Below are 20,824 nucleotides of genomic sequence, written 5' to 3'. Positions count from 1 at the left end.
ATGAAGGCGCCTCTGATACTTAAAAGGGTGCTCTTTTTGGGTCAAAATCTGCTGCCTCTAAACCTCCAGCTGCGGAGAAACCTGACTTTAGATTTAGGATTGAGCATTTATGCTTTCTGTTGAGGGAAGTTTTAGCTACATTAGAGGTTCCAGAGCTCAAATTGCCTGAGGAACCTGAGATTCCTAAATTAGATAAGTTCTACGAGGACAGGGTTTTACCACAAACTTTCCCGGTTCCTGTAAAGATAGCGACCATTACTAAGAATGAATGGAAAGGATTGGTTCTTCGTTTTCCCCTTTTTCTTTCTTTAAGAAATTGTTCCCGGTCCCGGACTCTCAATTGGAGTTGTGGGGTTCCATCCCCAAGATGGATGGCGCTATTTCCACGCTTGCTAAACACTTGAGGATAGTTCGTCGTTTAAAGAGCCAATAGATAAGAAGGTAGAAACTCTGTTAAGAAAGATGTTTCAACATACAGGATATTTGTTTCAACCGGCAGCGGCTGCTGGAGCGGCTACCTACTGGTGCGACTCCTTATCTGAGTTAATCGAGGTGGAGGGTCCCCTCGATGAGATCCAGGAAATAAATAAGGCCTTAAGGGTGGCTAATTATTTTATTTGTGATGCAAATTATTCACCTGAATGCTAAGGCTTCAGGTTTTTCTGCTCAAGCATGTAGGGCACTCTGGCTGAAGTCCTACATGCTTGAACAGATATGACTTCTAAGTCCAGACTTATTTCCCTCTCCTTTAAGGGAAAGATTTTACTTGGTCCAGGCCTGGACTCAATTATCTCCATGGTTACTGGAGGCAAAAGTGCCTTTTTTACAGCAGGATAAGAAGAACAAGCCTAAGGGAGAAGGTCCTTATTTTCGTTCTGATAAATCCCAATGTCAGCAGCCCTCCGCAAAGCCCGAGCAATCCAAGGGGACTTAGAAGCCGGCTCAGTCCTGGAATAAATCTAAGCAGAGCAAGAAGCCCGCCAAGACAAAGTCTGCATGAAGGGGCGGCCCCCGATCCGGCTCTGGATCATGTAGGGGGCAGACTGTCGCTCTTTTCAGACGCTTGGTTTGGGGACGTACAAGACCTGTGGGTCCTGGAGGTAATCGCTTAGGGATACAAGATAGGTTTCAAGTCTTATCCACCCAGGGGCAGATTCCTCCTATCAAACCTGTCTTCAAGGCCAGAAAAGAGAGAACCCTTTCTTCTGGGGTGCATGAGGGATCTCTCCTCCCTAGGAGTCATTGTCCCGGTACCTCTTGCAGAAAGAGGTTTGGTGTACTAGTCAAACCTTTTTCTGGTCCCAAAGAAGGAGGGAACTTTCTGCCCGATTCTGGACCTAAAGTGCTTAAACAAATTCCTATCTGTCCCCTCGTTCAAGATGGAGACGATAAGGTCCATCCTTCCCTTAGTTCAGGAAGGACAATTCATAACCACTATAGATCTGAAGGATGCTTACCTTCACGTTCCAATCCACAAGGAACACTTCAAGTTCCTAAGGTTTGCGTTCCTGGACCAGTACTTCCAGTTTATTGCACTTCCGTTTGGTCTAGCTACTGCTCCAAGAGTCTTTAGGAAGGTTCTAGGGGATCTGATAGCAGTTGCCAGAACCAGAGGTTTAGCAGTAACTCCATACTTGGACGCTATTCTGGTTCAAGCACCATCTTGTCGTCTGGCAGAAGGCCATTCAAAATCTCTTCTGTTTCTTATTCGATTTCATGGGTGGAAGATAAACTTAGAAAAAAGTTCTCTTATTCCCAGTACCAGGGTGACTATGGATGCAAGTCTATCAGGATGGGGAGCTGTTTGGGGTGCCAGGAAGGCACAGGGCCTGTGGACTCAAGAGGAATCCTTCCTCCTGATCAACATTTTGGAACTTCGAGCGATCTTCAATGCTGTGAAGGCTTGGCCTCTTCTGGGTTCGTCCCAGTTTATCAGATTCCAATCAGACAACATAACCTTGGTGGCTTACATCAACCATCAGGGGGGAACGAGGAGCTCCCTAGCAATGAGGGAAGTATCTCGGATTCTGAAGTGGGTGGAGGCCCGCAACTGCTCGCTGTCAGCGATCCACATTCCGGGTGTGGACAACTGGGAAGCTGATTTTCTCAGCAGACAATCCTTTCCTTTCATCCGGAGGCAGAGCCGCCGCTAGAAATTATGGGGCCCCTCACTTAACCATTGATCAGGGCCCCCTCCTTTGACATGTGCAATTTTTGACCAAGTGACTAAAACGTATATGCACTTTATTCATAAGTGTCTATTTAAACTTGTTGTAAAGATAGTAACATACAAACACACAGACATACTCATACACTGAAACACTCACACATAAGGATTCACATATAGACACTCTAGCAGACACGCAAAGAAACACACTCAGACAAAAACAGACACTCAGCACTTGTTTACATTGACCTGACAAGTAATGAGGTAAACTACAATTTTGCAAATAAAGGAGATTTAGAAAACATTTCTGATTATCTTTTTGTAAAGGAAAATGCCAACTAAATGACAACAGCATGCAGTGGCTGAAAGGAAGGGCCCTGAATTGCCTAAACAATAATTTAAAGGTTAAATGGTGGATTGGTGACTTCCGGAAAGGTCTCATTAGTCTCAAAGACTTTAGAAAGATGTGAATAATCAGTAGGTAAGGTCAAAATGTCCTAAAAAGGAACAGACAATGGACACACACACAAACTCAAACTTGCACCCAAGGAAACACTGACAGAGACAGCCTCAGAAAACACACAAAGACACACACACACACACACACACACACAGAGACACCCACAGAAAACACACACAGAGACAACCACATAAAACACAGAAAGACATACATAAACAAACACACACCCTCACTGAGACATCCACAGTAAACATAGACATACACCCACCCTCACAGAGGCATCCATTGAAAATACACAAAGACAAACATGCACACACCCTCAGACGCCCATAGAAAAAGCTCAGACATATGCACACACCCTCACAGACATCCACAGAAAATGCACAAAGACATACACACCCACCCTCACATAGAGACCCACAGAAAAAAAATACATACACACTCATAGAGACACAAACCAAAGCACAAAGACATAAACACAGACACCCACAGAAACACTCACAGGAGGAAACATTTATGCACCTTGCATCCCCTACCATTTGTGTATTGAGGAGGAAACATTTCTGAATGGTTTTAAATATAGAATTTCTTCAGCATTGTCAAATAATCATAAATACACTGCTGCTAAAAAATGTGTTTGTATGGACCACTGGCCCCACCATACAACTACTACCACACTGAAATTACAATCTGAAATTGCACAAAGAAATAAAAAACATTTGCTAAGTAAGAGTCCTACCTCCTCTGCAAATGAAAGTGATCTGCCGTCTGACTCAGGCACACACTGTACAAACAAAGTGCCAAGTCTGTCTCACACTGTGCATAGTGGTTTAGTGCACACTCAGAAATCCTCTCAAATGCTAATACTTTACTCCTTGTAATAACATTTCCCATACTCAATTAGCACTCTGCTGTAGTACCCACTGGTGGCTGTCACAATTTTTATTTTTTTTTATTTTTTTTTAGTTCTTGTCTCATGGAGCCCCCCTGGCCCATTGGGCCCCTGACAGGAGTCACCCCTGTCACCCCCTGATGGCGGCCATGTCTGGAGGAATGGTCTCTCCATCCCGAGGTGTTTGCAGAGATTTGCGACAGATGGGGGACGCCGGAAATAGATCTCATGGTTTCCCCGCTTAATTCCAAGGTTAAGGCTGCCAGAATTCTTTCCTTTCTCCAGGTGGGTCTGGAGAAGGGCCTTTCTGCCAGTTCCCAGAGGGGACAGATTTCGTCCTATTCTGTTTTGCTGCACAATTGGTTTGCAGAGCTCCCTGACGTGCAATCTTCCGTTAATGCTCTGATCAGGATCAGACCTGTGTTTTTAGATCCAACGCTCCACCTTGGAGTTTTAATCTTGTTCTTAAGTTTTTATGACGGGCTTCGTTTGAGCCTATACATTCGGTTGACATTAAAATGTTGTCCTGGAAGGTTCTTTTTCTATTGGCTATTGCGTCGGCACGCAGAGTTTCTGAAATGGCTGCCTTGCAATCTAAGCCTCCTTATCTAGTGTTCCACACTGATAACGCTGTCCTTTAGCCGTTTTGGGTTTTCTACCTAAGGTGGTGTCTGATTGCAACATCAATCAGGAGATTGTGATTCATTTTATGTCCTAATCCTTTTTCTTTGAAGGAACGTTTACTTCATAATCTGGATGTGGTTCAAACTTTGAAGTTTTATCTTCAAGCTATAAAATGTACATCTGAAATATGTAATGATACATTTGTAAGGCCTGCTATAAGTCTGGATATGAGCAAAGCAAATATGTCTACTGGCTGTTGCCAGGTTATTATGTTCTGACAGGCATATGACATCTGTAGGAATATGAAACATTTTATTTGACTGGGGAAACCCTATTTTGAATAAGGGGTCTGTGAAGGCCTTCTGCAGTCAACAAACCCAAGCAAAAGATGGTCTGATGGGTGATTATCATACCAAAAGTAAAAATCGAACAAAAGCTATAAGACAAATTTAACCCTTTAAGGACACAGCTTTCAGTTTGCTCAATTGTTTTATGACGGAAAAATTCCGTCATATGTCTTTAAGAGGTTAATGCAAGTGATGGGTGGAATTTAGTTATTGAATAACAAATACAGCATATAAGAAGTTTAATTTTGTTTTTGTCATGAATGCCCCATTACTGAATATTTTATTGTGACATAAAATAGAAATTATAACAGTTATTGTATTTATGGGCAAGTGAGTTTTATAAATGTGTGTTTTATAATGTTACCAGGCACATTTTGGAGCTACTACACTAAAGAAACAAGTCCAGCAAGCTCTTTATCTCCCCTGGCTGTTGTATGTATTGAGAGCAGGTGGGATTGACAAGAATCTGCAGCCACGCAATCTCACTGTTAAAGGGACACTCAAGTCAAAATTTAACTTTCATGATTTAGATAGAGCATGCAGTTTTAAACAAATTGTCCACATTTTGTTATAGGAAGTACATAATCTTTTTATATTTACACTTTGCGTCAATAGCTTCTACTGAGCATGTTCAAGTATTCACAGAATATACGTATATGCATTTGTGATTAGCTGATGGTTGTCCCATGATACAGGAGGAGTGGACATAATTTTGAAATGTGTCAAAGAATTTCAGACTAAGTGCTATTGCATTGTCTTTTTATTATGCATTTGTTGATCATGCAAATCTACTATATTTACTGGTCCTTTAAAGTTAATAGAAAATATGAATGGCTGGAAAACATTAATTTGGTTTGTTCTGTTATAGCCATTCGAGAGTCAAGTTTGTGACCAATCAGGGACTGCTTCAGTGGACTTTCTGATACAGTTCTATTCAGCTATATGATAAGTGTTATATTGTTTTATTACACCTTGAGTGAAATAAGAGATAAGTGCTATTTATACCCGTGCAGTTCCCTCACTGGCACAAATGGGCTGAAATCACTTTGTCTGCCTTAGCTAAAATCATTGAAGGTTCTTGGTACACGGAGCAAGCTGTGACCCACAGACCCTGTCCACTAGAGTGGTGCAGAAGATTTCTGGAAGATGGTCTTTTTCCGAACCCAGGAAGGCCATGCTTGATGGCAAGACTGGCCGCCTTCTCCTTCAGTAACCTCTGGCAACACCCACACTGAGATTTAGCTGACAGCAGTGGGAACTGTACCACAGTTCCAAACAACCAGGTGGGACACTTTTTTTTTTTTTTTTTTTAAAGGGGAGCCAGTGGACAGCACAGCAATTGATTGGGTGGCAGAAAGAATAAGACCCCCCCCCCCATGGATTACAGATACTCAGGAACTGTGTGTCATAATAATGTATACAACAGACAGATAGCTCATGTGCTGCAGCTCCAATTTTCTCTCCTTGGTGCTAATCCTCCCTGGGATCTACGGGATTGGCTGGAAGATATTGTGTTGGGAGAATTGGAATTGCAATGTGAATATACAGCACTGTGCTATGAGGCAAAACAATGGCTTAACTGTCTTAGGAACAGTGCTTCCTGTCATTGCAGAGATGATTGAGACAACTCCAATGACCCAAGACTGTACTGGTGAGCTATTTACTATGATTTTAGTTTCTCAGACCTCTCAATTTTGTCATATTCTGGCCCGGAGGGAACAAATAATAGGATTAATTGACTCTGGTGGCTAGACAAGCTGGAATATCTGATTAATCTTGTTTGCCTTCAGCCGTAGCCTCTCTTATTCAATTTAAGTATTCCACTCTTGTTCTACCAGTCAGAGGAATTGGTATATGTACTTGGGGAGAGAAATTCTCAGAGTCTAAGAAAGGAAGATAAAGCTGGGGCAGGAGAACTCAGTCACTGGCATCACTCCCCAAAATCAGAGGGTGAAACTGTTGAAGTTCACCCACTTGAATATATGTAACCCCAATAATTATAAAGCAGGGGATTGAAAAGGCATGTAGGAGAGCCAGTGATCAAATATACCCACTGCCTAAAGCTTTCAAGCAAAAATGTTAGAAATTGTGTGCAAAATGTAAAAGACAATTGGCCCTTTTGCAGGTGGCTCAAGTGACACTGTCCTGAGACTTAAGGAGGCTAATGCCATTGTACTAAACAAGGAAGTCATCTTTGCGGCTCCCACCATTGGTTCACAGCTACAGAAAAAAGACGGCTAGAACAATATATGGAAACACAGAAGCAGCACCCAGAGTTGGCAAAGCTAGAAGTGCTAACACAGAAATTGATGGGAGGCAGAAAGGAAGAGCTTCCTCACTAGATATTAAAATGGGAGTGTGGGTTTAGATCCCTCAATCCCCTGGAACTGGTGGTGGAACATGAGACATAGTTATCCCCAAATACAGAGGGAAGAGTCAGCTACACCCAATGGACTAACTCAGAAGCTAAAGGAAGTTGGAGAAAAAGCATCTCTGCACCAGCAGCTGGATATGGATGTGAGGTAGGAACCCCCCAATCCTCCACAATAGATGGGGAATACTCCAACAGCATACAGATTTGCTGTATACCAAATGTGCTGAGTCTGGAATTGATGGGGCAGTACAGAAATGCTGCCTCCACAACAGCAAATAAAGCCTGGATATGAGGTAGATTCATACTTTCAATACCACATATACCACAACATACCTGCCCCATATACAGCAGTACCCTAGGTTTTCAAGAACCAGTGAGCTAATTTTGGAGGTGATGGAGTATGGTTTGGCAGAATATTAACTCCAAAGGCATTGGTGAGGTTGCAGCTACTATGTTCTCACTGCAGATGGAGGGTGATTCTCTAGCAGTACCCATGGATCCTCTGCAGCAAAATCTGGTGTATATAGTTGACAGTTGACTTATTCCTATAGTTAACAGGAGGAGTACAGCTTTTATTTCCTTGTTCTATGTAACGTTTGTGAAATAAGGACCTATCCCTCAGTTCTTTTCAAGAAAGAAAGGGACAAGAAGCCTTGACTGTCAACTGGGATCTTCTAACACCAAAGTCTTCACTCTCTTTGGCAGCAGGATCCATACCCAGAGTTCCCTCATGGCAGTTCCAGCTGGACTTGAAAAGAAGAAATGCCAAGACACTTTTCAGAATCTCAAATCTATGGTGAGTTTGACAATAACTGCTATGTGTTCTGTTAATTGCTCTATAAGGTGACAAAGGCAGGCTTTAGTGACCAGTTGCTTTAGAAAAAGCTAGTCACATTCAAAAGTGTGCTTGTCTTTGAGTATATCATCTCACATGAATGGCTTGAACATTTCTGGCTCCTAGATTTTAACAAATATTTCAAACCCTGTTCTAGAATCATGATTAATAGCACTGGGTCTTCTACTACTTTATCCATTTTCCTAACCAGAACATAGCGACAACCTGAATTAACTCCCACACCCTGCCTACACCACCTTTAATCTGTAATTGTTGCTACCACCCAAGACTTTTGTTAAGGTCTTCTTGGGCAACCCCTAATTTGTACTTAAATTAAACTGAAAAAACCAAGGTAGCTGAATTATGGTAAAATTATTCACAAATTACTTTTAGGAAGCGGTGAAATAAAGTACTAAAGCACAATGACTGATATGATTCAATTTAGATTTTGAAATAAGTGAGAAACATTCACAATGCTTTTAAAAATAGGAATTAAAATATGGATTAAAACAGCATACAAAGAGTGTGAGCCATGATTGCCAAATATACACCTAATAAAGATTAAACAATGCATTTAAACCCTAATTTTACAATTTAAGGTGAAGGATGTGTGAGCATCAAATAATCTTTTGCAGATTTTGAAGTTCCAGATGAGTTCTAATTCCCAGTAATATTGCTTTATCACTTATAGGCATGATGCTGGAATATTTTTAGCTTGACTGTACTCTAGTTACAACATCTGCCATCTGAATCATGAAAGAAAAAATATGGGTTTAGTATCCCTTTCAGCATTCGATCATCAAGATGTCATTGGCACCCACACGTGTATAGTTATATTATCATAATGTACTTTGAGAGTAGTTATTAACATTACTGAATATTGTAGTGGATATTTTAGCTAACTATGCTCTGTGTCTCACTTTAGGGGTTACTTTTGAGATTGAAGCATAATCTCCCATTGTGTAATCTCGAACCTGAGAGCAGGTGATTGTTATCAGAATTAGTTACTTGTCTGCTAGGTGACTTTTATGGTGATTCAGGGTCTAAAAGTTTCAATAGCAACCACATATAAGCAAAAAGAAAGCATTATGGGGCATTAGTGATTACCATGCAGAACCATAGCCATATGGGGGAAAAAATCAAGGGACGTACCCACTCTGCTGCCCCCCCGAAACACACAGAATGATACATAACTGCTGTTAAAAAATCCTTCTCTTACAAACTAGTGGTCCTTTTGTCCAGTTGATGGCCTAAACAATGACAAAAACCTTACCCATTGTTCATATCATGAGGGTTCTAGTGGATCAGTAGGGGGTTTACATCTTATAAAAACATACAAAACAAAAAACTTAGAATCTCTGCAAAAAATATAGAGAGGTGTATACATAATTTAAATGGTGAGGCTGTTTAATGCATTTTCTGAAGAAGGAACATAGGTAAGTACTTAAGGGACAGTCAAGTCCAAAATAAACTTTCATGATTCAAATAGGGCATGTAATTTTAAACAACTTTCCAATTCACTTTTGTCACCAATTTTGCTTTGTTCTCTTGGTATTCTTCGTTGAAAGCTAAACCTAGGAGGTTCATATGCTAATTTCTTAGACCTTGAAGGCCGCCTCTAATATGAATGCATTTTGACAGTTTTTCACCACTAGAGGACGTTAGTTCATGTGTTTCATATAGATAACATTGAGATCATCCACGTGGTTACCTAGGAGTAAGCACTGATTGGCTAAAATGCAAGTCCGTCAAAAGAACTGAAATAAGGGGGCAGTTTGCAGAGGCACAGATACAAGGCAATTACAGAGTTAAAACGTGTATTATAACTGTGTTGGTTATGCAAAACTGGGGAATGGGTAATAAAGGGATTGTCTATCTTTTTAAACAACAATAATTCTGGTGTTGACTGTCCCCTTTAAAGGTGCTGTATGCCTATTTCAAATTAGGCTAGCCCTTAAACTTATAACCCCTTTAAGAACTGTACTGATGGGTGGGTGTTTTTTCCACATAACATGGCAAGCCACAGCTCCTAGCGGTCTTGTTCTTCCACACCTCTTCACTATTTGTTCTTGGTATTTCTATCACACCTGGTTTTTCCCAGTCTTTGCAAGGCAGGTAGCTCAATCCACACAATGGCTTTTTCCGGCTGCTTTCAGTATGGGGGTTACTCTGTGTGTTACGAAAAACGCCTCTTAGTATTGCACACCTCCTTCATGTAGTTCCTTTGGTTCCTTCTGTTGGTGGATAGGTAGCGGTCCCTTAGAGATGAGGGGTGGTTTCAACCTCAAAGCACTATCTCCCTCTATGTGCTTTCCAGTAGTGAGCATATTTTTAGGACAGCATAGTCTTGAGTCCTGGAGATATGATTGGTAATTTCAGGTAAACAATATGGTTTTGATATAGCTGATAAAAAGAAGGAACATTTTGGTTATTGATGTATGTGGATGTAATAATCCCTGGAACTCTGGTTAGAGAAATTGCTTCGTATGACAACAGATGGCTCATTGTCCCTGCTTGGGGGAGTCACATAGATTTAGGCTGAACTTGGATAGACCGATATCACCAATAGCAATTAGTTGCCATGCTATACTTTCATATAGGTTAAACGGTAAGTATATTTTGAGTTTTTTTTTTAGTTGCGTAAATACCATGCCAGAAACTGAAGAAAAGCCTTTTTCTTGTAATCAGCCATACAGTTGGAAACAACAATACCACTTTTTTTTTTTATTATATATATTTCTCCAACATTGGTGTGTCCGGCCCACGGCGTCATCCTTACTTGTGGGATATTCTCTTCCCCAACAGGAAATGGCAAAGAGTCCCAGCAAAGCTGGTCACATGATCCCTCCTAGGCTCCGCCCACCCCAGTCATTCTCTTTGCCGTTGCACAGGCAACATCTCCACGGAGATGGTTAAGAGTTTTTTGGTGTTTAAATGTAGTTTTATTCTTCTATCAAGTGTTTGTTATTTTAAAATAGTGCTGGTATGTACTATTTACTCTGAAACAGAAAAGGATGAAGATTTCTGTTTGTAAGAGGAAGATGATTTTAGCAGACAGTAACTAAAATCGATTGCTGTTTCCACACAGGACTGTTGAGATGAAGTAACTTCAGTTGGGGGAAACAGCAGACTTTTCTGCTTAAGGTATGACTAGCCATATTTCTAACAAGACCATGTAATGCTGGAAGGCTGTCATTTCCCCTCATGGGGACCGGTAAGCCATTTTCTTAGTTAAACATAAAAGAATAAAGGGCTTCAAAAAGGGCTTAAAAACTGGTAGACATTTTTCTGGGCTAAAACGATTGCTTTACTAGGCATATTATGCAGGGAGTGATACATCCAGTTCCAATAAGAGAACAAGGAATGGGATTTTATTCCAATCTGTTCATAGTTCCCAAAAAAGAGGGAACATTCAGACCAATTTTGGATCTAAAGATCCTAAACAAATTTCTCAGGGTACCATCGTTCAAAATGGAAACTATTCGAACGATCCTACCTACTATCCAGGAAAATCAATTTATGACTACCGTGGATTTAAAGGATGCGTACCTACATATTCCTATCCACAAGGAACATCATCAGTTCCTAAGGTTCGCTTTTCTGGACAAGCATTACCAGTTTGTGGCACTTCCATTCGGATTAGCCACTGCTCCAAGGATTTTCACAAAGGTACTAGGGTCCCTTCTAGCGGTTCTAAGACCAAGGGGCATTGCAGTAGTACCTTACTTGGACGACATCCTGATTCAAGCGTCGTCCATGTCAAAAGCAAAGGCTCATACGGACATCGTCCTAGCCTTTCTCAGATCTCACGGATGGACGGTGAACAAAGAAAAAAGTTCTCTGTCCCCGTCAACAAGAGTTCCCTTCTTGGGAACAATAATAGATTCCTTAGAAATGAGGATTTTTCTGACAGAGGTCAGAAAATCAAAACTTCTAAGCTCTTGTCAAGTACTTCATTCTGTTCCTCGTCCTTCCATAGCGCAGTGCATAGAAGTAATAGGATTGATGGTTGCAACAATGGACAAAGTTCCTTTTGCACGAATTCATCTAAGACCATTACAACTGTGCATGCTCAGACAGTGGAATGGGGATTATACAGACTTGTCTCCGACGATTCAAGTAGATCAAAAGACCAGAGATTCACTCCGTTGGTGGCTGACCCTGGACAATCTGTCACAGGGAATGAGCTTCCGCAGACCAGAGTGGGTCATTGTCACGACCGACGCCAGCCTAGTGGGCTGGGGCGCGGTCTGGGAATCCCTGAAAGCTCAGGGTCTATGGTCTCGGGAAGAGTCTCTTCTCCCGATAAACATTCTGGAACTGAGAGCGATATTCAATGCTCTCAGAGCTTGGCCTCAACTAGCAAAGGCCAAATTCATAAGATTTCAGTCAGACAACATGACGACCGTTGCATATATCAATCATCAGGGGGGAACAAGGAGTTCCCTGGCGATGAAAGAAGTGACCAAGATAATTCAATGGGCGGAGGATCACTCCTGCCACTTGTCTGCGATCCACATCCCAGGAGTGGAAAATTGGGAAGCGGATTTTCTGAGTCGTCAGACATTCCATCCGGGGGAGTGGGAAATCCATCCGGAAATCTTTGCCCAAATAACTCAATTATGGGGCATTCCAGACATGGATCTGATGGCGTCTCGTCAGAACTTCAAGGTTCCTTGCTACGGGTCCAGATCCAGGGATCCCAAGGCGACCCTAGTAGATGCACTAGTAGCACCTTGGACCTTCAACGTAGCTTATGTATTCCCACCGTTTCCTCTCATCCCCAGGCTGGTAGCCAGGATCAATCAGGAGAGGGCCTCTGTGATCTTGATAGCTCCTGCGTGGCCACGCAGGACTTGGTATGCAGACCTGGTGAATATGTCATCGGCTCCACCATGGAAGCTACCTTTGAGACAGGACCTTCTTGTTCAGGGTCCATTCGAACATCAGAATCTGGTTTCCCTCCAACTGACGGCTTGGAGATTGAACGCTTGATTTTATCAAAGCGTGGGTTTTCAGATTCTGTAATAGATACTCTGATTCAGGCTAGAAAGCCTGTAACTAGAAAAATTTACCATAAAATATGGAAAAAATATATCTGTTGGTGTGAATCTAAAGGATTCCCATGGAACAAGATAAAAATTCCTAAGATTCTATCCTTTCTACAAGAAGGTTTGGAGAAAGGATTATCTGCAAGTTCTCTGAAGGGACAGATCTCTGCTTTATCTGTTTTACTTCACAAAAGACTGGCAGCTGTGCCAGATGTTCAAGCATTTGTTCAGGCTCTGGTTAGGATCAAGCCTGTTTACAGACCTTTGACTCCTCCCTGGAGTCTAAATCTAGTTCTTTCAGTTCTTCAAGGGGTTCCGTTTGAACCCTTACATTCCGTAGATATTAAGTTATTATCTTGGAAAGTTTTGTTTTTGGTTGCAATTTCTTCTGCTAGAAGAGTTTCAGAGTTATCTGCTCTGTAGTGTTCTCCGCCCTATCTGGTGTTCCATGCAGATAAGGTGGTTTTGCGTACTAAGCCTGGTTTTCTTCCGAAAGTTGTTTCCAACAAAAATATTAACCAGGAGATAGTTGTACCTTCTTTGTGTCCGAATCCAGTTTCAAAGAAGGAACGTTTGTTACACAATTTGGACGTAGTCCGTGCTCTAAAATTCTATTTAGAGGCTACTAAAGATTTCAGACAAACATCTTCCTTGTTTGTTGTTTATTCTGGTAAAAGGAGAGGTCAAAAAGCGACTTCTACCTCTCTTTCCTTTTGGCTTAAAAGCATTATCCGATTGGCTTATGAGACTGCCGGACGGCAGCCTCCTGAAAGAATCACAGCTCACTCCACTAGGGCTGTGGCTTCCACATGGGCCTTCAAGAACGAGGCTTCTGTTGACCAGATATGTAAGGCAGCGACTTGGTCTTCACTGCACACTTTTGCCAAATTTTACAAATTTGATACTTTTGCTTCTTCGGAGGCTATTTTTGGGAGAAAGGTTTTGCAAGCCGTGGTGCCTTCCATTAAGGTGACCTGATTTGCTCCCTCCCTTCATCCGTGTCCTAAAGCTTTGGTATTGGTTCCCACAAGTAAGGATGACGCCGTGGACCGGACACACCAATGTTGGAGAAAACAGAATTTATGCTTACCTGATAAATTACTTTCTCCAACGGTGTGTCCGGTCCACGGCCCGCCCTGGTTTTTTAATCAGGTCTGATGAATTATTTTCTCTAACTACAGTCACCACGGTATCATATGGTTTCTCCTATATATATTTCCTCCTGTCCGTCGGTCGAATGACTGGGGTGGGTGGAGCCTAGGAGGGATCATGTGACCAGCTTTGCTGGGACTCTTTGCCATTTCCTGTTGGGGAAGAGAATATCCCACAAGTAAGGATGACGCCGTGGACCGGACACACCGTTGGAGAAAGTAATTTATCAGGTAAGCATAAATTCTGTTTTTTTAAGTTTTTAAATGGCAGGCTATACCAGGTTATAATGGGGAACATAGAATATGTAAAGACCTCCCAGAAGTAATGAGGAGTGATCCCATTATTTCATATATCCTCCATCCTTTACTTATAATCTTAGTTTTAGTTTCTACAAAATTGCAGCTCATTTTGGATGGTTTCTAACTGTATTCCAAAATATTTGTTTTATGGAAATGTGAATAACGCTGAGAGAGCGATATGAACAATAACTTTAGAATGAATTAGACTGACTGAGAGAGTGCCATGAACAATAACTATAATTTCAGAATAAATCATAATAAAAATGGAAGTTGCATAAAGGATACTATTTGATTTATAATGTATTAAACTGGTTTGATTGAACTTTCTTTGCAGTCTTCTCTTCTTTCTGGTCAAGGGGTTTAAATTATGCAAACGGTACTATTTGTGTTTACATTCATGAAGCAAGTAGATTTACAATTTATTTTAATTATTTTATACCCACAGATGTGTTCTGCTTCCTCTGCTGGCTATGAACACCCCTTCTCAGAGTCTCTTTATAGTTGTCGATTCAGTTGATGAAGGATGCAACATTGCTGAAGGGGAACAAAGACCATCGGGTTTATCTGGAACTATAGCAGATCTTTTAGCCACTCATCATGAGTTTTTTCCACCCTGGCTGCTACTCATCTGCTCAGCTCGCAAGCAAAGTAGAACAGTTACGAAAATGTTTACAGGTGTGTGCAGAAATATTGTCTTTCCAGTGCCTTTACACTAAAGCAATTGTGAACCTATTTCATAACTCTTAGTATTTTTGCTCTTTGATATCCCTTTGATTCTTTAGTTTCATACTGTATGTGGGCTTCATATATTTTTAGAATTATGCAGGTTGCTGTCTTAGCGTTGCCATGTACTGTCTACAGTTCATTTCTCAATGTCCTTTACTCCACTGTATGTCAGTCTTTGTATGGATAATTTGTATGAAATAGTCACTTTTTATCCAACATTTTTTTTAAACCAAGCAACTTGCTATATCCAATAATAATGTCCTTATTAAAGGAATAAAGAAGTCCTGGTATTTTTCTCATGCATTTCAAGGGGATACTAAACCCATTTTTTTTTTTCTTTAATGATTCAGATAGAACATGCAATTTTAAGCAACTTTCTAATTTACTGTTATCAATTTTTTTGTTATCTTGCTAGCTTTATTTGAAAAAGCAGGGATCTAAGTTAAGAAACCAGCCTATTTTTGGTTCAGCACCCTGGACAGCTCTTGCTGATTGGTAGGTACATTTAGCCACCAATCGGCAAGCGCAACCCAGGTGCTGAAACAAAAATGGGCCGGCTCCTTAGCTTAAATTCCTGCTTTTTCAAATAAAGATAACAAAAGAACGAAGAAACAATTATAATAGGAGAAAATTAGAACGTTACTTAAATTTCATGCTGTATCTGAATCATTAAAGAAAGAAAAATGGGTTTAGTATCCCTTTAAAAGAGGATTTTTTGTACTTCACAAAATGTTGAATAGTGTATATTTTATATAATGCCCTTTAGTACAAGTAAGGCACATCAGTTTTCCTTTTGGTTTTGAAAATGTCTTCCAGTTGTGCTTGATCAATGAATGGTAATGCCATGATTTTATTAATCTTAAATTCAGGTAATATATCTTACATTTTTGCTTTGGGCTCCTACAATTCTGCATTATCCTTACTTCCTTTAACTACATTTCCCTTAGTGCTTTTCTGTCAATTTTACTGGACATGGCAAAAAAAAATTCTTAGCCTCTTCAATGCAGGACTGAAGGAGAAGGGAGCCCGCCCTTTGTGTTATGTGCCTAAACGTGGCAATTACTTACAGCTTCTAATTTTGGCTGAGGGACAAGTGAGACTTCATTTGAAAGGGGAGAAGCCCATCTTTTAAATAGTGGTTTACTTTTTCATCTGAATGGTGGTTTTATTGCTTTCAAATTGGGGGGTCTCATGCTGCATTTGCAGGAAATAATTGAGAATTGGGTTCCCTTGTCTACTAGATGACTTTTATGATCCTTCAAGCTTTAAAAGGGACCATGGCAACCACATATAAGGAAAGAAAAAAGTGAACCCTCTGAAAAGAAGAGGTCCATCATCTCAAAGGAAGAAGCCACATGTGTCATCAGTAATTACCTGATAGAACCATAGGCATATGGAACAGAATCAAAGGAGGATATTCCTTCTTGTGCCCACTCATAGATTGACGCATGACCCCTTATTTAAAAAGTGGCAATCCTTCTCCTTAAATAAGTAGTCCTATATCTATCCAGCTACCATTTTATGGCCATAACAATGACAAAAACCTTAATGTGTTGCTCTTATTTTGAGGGTTCTGGTGTATGTAAGGAGGCCTTTATCAACCCAACACCATATAAATATACCCTAAGAGCAATTGTTAAAAAGGTCCCACCATTCAGATAAAATTGTATATGTCCTTTTGGATTTCTAGTTATCCATTATAGGGTTTGAAGATTTAAAGGGACAGTAAAGTCCAAATTTAAACTTTCTTGATTCATATAGGACGTGTAATTTTAAACAACTTTCCAATTTACTTTTATCAACAAATTTGCTTTGTTTTCTTGGTATTTTTTTGTTGAAGGCTAAACCCTAGCTAGGTTCATTGGCTGATTTTTAAGACTCTGCAGGCTGCCTCTTATCTCACTGTCTGGCTGTAAATAGCTAATAAAATGCACTGCTTGTTCATGTGTTCCATATAGATAACATTGTGCTCCTTCCTGTGTAGTTATTCAGGAGTCAGACTAATTCCCTGAAATTCAAGTTTGAAAACGGCACTGAGATAAGGGGGCCATCTGCAGAGGCTTAGATACAAGGTAATCACAGAGGTAAATAAAAGTATATTAATATAATGGTGTTGGTTATACAAAACTGGGAAATGGTTAATAACTAAATTATCTTTTTTTTAAATATTTTTTTTTAAACTATTTACCTCAATTTTTTTTTTTAAGAAAAGCAAATTGTAGCTTGAAATCCATGTATCTCTCTTTACAGGATTCTGAATGAGATATACATACATAGCAATATAATGCTCAAAAAAGCCCCCTTAGATTTTGTGTGTTTTTCTCTCCATGATTTTTTATTTTTTTTATTTATCACCTGGTGTTAATTAGATTATATTTTGTGAAATTTATATGCAGGATGAATTTTGTTGCAAGTGTATTATGCTGTTTTTTGTTATGTTTTGGGGGGTAAATCGAAATAGATGGTCGCCTCTATACCTCTTGTGAAGTTTAGTTTTTTTAAAATGTATATAATCTTTTTATTGGTTATATGTATATAATTTATTTACATATTTAAAGTATATATGTGTATTTATATATTGCAAAAATGCTTCTAAGCAAAATTTGAAATCAAGTGCATTTTAGTTTTGGCTAGAATGTGTCTTCAAATACAAGTCCAAAACTAAAAGATGCTTAGCACATGGGTGTGGGTTTAGCTGTGAAAGGGTTACATTTCTTCTACAAGATACGACGAGTCCACGGATTTCATCCTTACTTGTGGGATATTAACCTCCTGCTAACAGGAAGTGGCAAAGAGCACCACAGCAGAGCTGTATATATAGCTCCTCCCTTCCCTCCACCCCCAGTCATTCTCTTTGCCTGTGTTAGTAATAGGAAGAGGTAAAGTGAGGTGTTAGTTTTAGATTCTTCAATCAAGAAGTTTTAAATGGTACCGGTGAGTACTATTTTCCTTAGGGAGATATGGAAGAAGAAGATTTCTGCCCTGAGGTTGATGATCTTAGCAGATGTAACAAAGATCCATGTTGGTTCCCACAGAGCTTCTGAAGGTAGTGCAAGAGAAATCTTCAGTGTGGAGAACGGTTTCATGCTACAACCAATATTGAGGTATGTTCAGTCTTTTATTTCTGAGGAGACTTGGTATATCAGAACTGGCTGACATTTTTTCCCTGCAAGGGAAGGGGTAAGCAGTAGACCTGTACACAGAGGGTATTATTGAAAATCCTGTGTTAAATATTTTACTTGACATTGTATTGGGCTGAGAGCAATATTCAATGGGACACTGGGAGAGGCAGCTTGACGTTTTTATATTTTATTCCAAAAGAGTCAGTAGGGCTGCAGTGTTATTAATGGTGTTTAAGGGGACCACATGGCTTAATTTTCAAACCGCTTCCCATGCGGTTATACAGACTGTGAGGATGACGTCCATTATGGGCGGGGCCTATTTCGCACGCTCAGTTGCGCAGTTTACTCTGACTGAGAAGGCAGCAGGCATTAGCTCCGGTGGGGCCTAAACTTGTGTTCTGTTCACCGGATCGTTGTTGAGTCAGGGGTAATTTTTTCTCTTAAGATATATTTTTTATGCTATAAAATGTCTCTTAGAGGGTAAATTCACTCTTTGCTTGTAGGGTGCAATAATTTTTGGGCCAATTGAATAAGTATATTTAATTGTGTAGCGTTATTTAACGTTTTAGGCAGTTTAGGAAAAATTGTGCGCTTTTTTTTATTTCTTAAAGGTGCAGTACACATTTTTCTAAAAGTTGTTGAAATCAATAAATAAGGTGTTTTTCGACTTTTCTGGTTATTACTAGTCTGTTCAACATGTCTGACATTGAGGAAACTAATTGCTCTATGTGTTTAGAAGCCATTGTGGAACCCTCTCTTACTTTGTGTACCTCTTGTACTGAAAGGGCCTTATGATGTAAAAAGCATATTTTAGGTAAAGAAAGTGTTCCTAAGGATTATTCTCAGTCTGAAGAGAATCAGGATATGCCATCTAATTCTCCCCAAGTGTCACAACCTTTTAACGCCCATACAAGCGACGCCAAGTACCTCAAGTGCGTCTAATTCTTTACAGAGATATTATCTAAGTTACCAGTGTTACAGGGTAAACGCAGTAGGTCAGGTATTAATGTGAATACTGAATCCTCTGATGCTTTATTGGCTATTTCCAATGTACCCTCACAGTACTCTGAGTTGGGGGTCAGGGAATTGCTGTCTGAGGGAGACTTTCAGACAGATTCAGATGTCATGTCCTTTAAATTTAAGCTTGAACACCTCCGCCTGTTACTTCGGGAGGTTTTAGCGACTCTGGATGATTGTGACCCTATTGTGATACCACCAGAGAAATTGTGTAAAATGGACAAATATCTAGAGGTACCTACTTACACTGATGTTTTCTCTTGTTAAGTGTATCCAGTCCACGGATCATCCATTACTTGTGGGATATTCTCCTTCCCAACAGGAAGTTGCAAGAGGATCACCCACAGCAGAGCTGCTATATAGCTCCTCCCCTCACTGCCATATCCAGTCATTCTCTTGCAACTCTCAACAAAGATGGACGTAGTAAGAGGAGAGTGGTGTATTATAGTTAGTTTTTTAACTTCAATCAAAAGTTTGTTATTTTTAAATGGTACCGGAGTGTACTGTTTCATCTCAGGCAGCATTAGAAGAAGAATCTGCCTGTGATTTCTATGATCTTAGCAAAAGTAACTAAGATCCATTGCTGTTCTCACATATTCTGATGAGTGAGGTAACTTCAGAGGGGGAATAGCGTGCAGGTTTTCCTGTAATAAGGTATGTGCAGTTAGAGATGGAATTTGCTAGAAAAATGCTGCTGATACCGGATTAATGTAAGTTAAGCCTTAAATGCAGTGATAGCGACTGGTATCGGGCTTATTAACAGAGATACATACTCTTATAAAAGTGTAATATAAAACGTTTCCTGGCATGTTAATCGTTTTTATATAGGTTTGGTGACAACTTATTGGGGCCTAGTTTTTTTCCACATGGCTGGCTTGATTTTTGCCTAGTAACAGGCTTTCCACTGTTGCAATATGAGTGGGAAGGGCCAATTTTAGTGCTTTTCTGTGCAGCTAAAAATACTGACAGAGACATTCAGCTTCCCTCTGCATGATACAGGACATCTCTGAAGGGCTCAAAAGGCTTCAAAGTCGTGTTTAAGGAGGGTAACAATCACAGTAGACTGTGGCAGTTGTGTTTAAAAAACGTTTTTGTCATTTATTATTCTGTTTTTGTTATTAAGGGGTTAATCATCCATTTGCAAGTGGGTGCAATGCTCTGCTGACTTGTTACATACACTGTAAAAATTTTGTTAGTGTAACTGCCTTTTTTCACTGTTATTTCAAATTTTGTCAATTTGTTTCTCTTAAAGGCACAGTAACGTTTTTTATATTGTTTGTTAACTTGCTTTAAAGTGTTTTCCAAGCTTGCTAGTCTCATTGCTAGCCTGTACAAACATGTCTGAAACAGAGGATACTTGTTCATTATGTTTAAAAGCAATGGTGGAGCCCCATAGGAGAATGTGTACTAAATGTATTGATTTCACCTTAAACAGTAAAGATCAGTCTTTGTTCATTTGACTAAACTAACGGCTAAGAATTCTGGATTCGCCATTCAGGCGCGTAGGGCGCTATGGCTCAAATCCTGGTCAGCTGATGTGACTTCAAAGTCTAAATTACTCAACATTCCTTTCATGGGGCAGACCTTATTCGGGCCTGGTTTGAAAGAAATTATTGCTGACATTACTGGAGGTAAGGGTCATACCCTTCCTCAGGACAGGGCCAAATCAAAGGCCAAACAGTCTAATTTTCGTGCCTTTCGAAATTTCAAGGCAGGTGCAGCATCAACTTCCTCTGCTTCAAAACAAGAGAGAACTTT

At 40.1% G+C, this 20,824-nt stretch overlaps 1 protein-coding gene across 3 annotated transcripts in view; it reads left to right on the top strand.

Moving 5' to 3' along the window:
- Positions 1 to 20,824, top strand: part of ANKRD50 (ankyrin repeat domain containing 50) — a 242,600-nt gene that overhangs the window by 67,728 nt on the left and 154,048 nt on the right. For all 3 annotated transcript variants that reach the window (XR_008400711.1, XM_053703632.1, XM_053703633.1), the window contains exon 3: positions 14,647 to 14,876. Coding sequence is in view for 2 of the 3 variants with exons in the window: in XM_053703632.1 (XP_053559607.1) it covers positions 14,647 to 14,876 (230 nt within the window). In the remaining variant the exon portion in view is untranslated. The remainder of the gene's footprint in view (positions 1 to 14,646; positions 14,877 to 20,824) is intronic.

Source organism: Bombina bombina, chromosome 2 (assembly GCF_027579735.1).
Source record: "Bombina bombina isolate aBomBom1 chromosome 2, aBomBom1.pri, whole genome shotgun sequence".
Classification (NCBI taxonomy): Eukaryota; Metazoa; Chordata; class Amphibia; order Anura; family Bombinatoridae; genus Bombina; species Bombina bombina.
The sequence above is the reverse complement of the archived record's forward strand: the minus strand, read 5'-3'. Positions and strand labels throughout refer to the sequence as shown.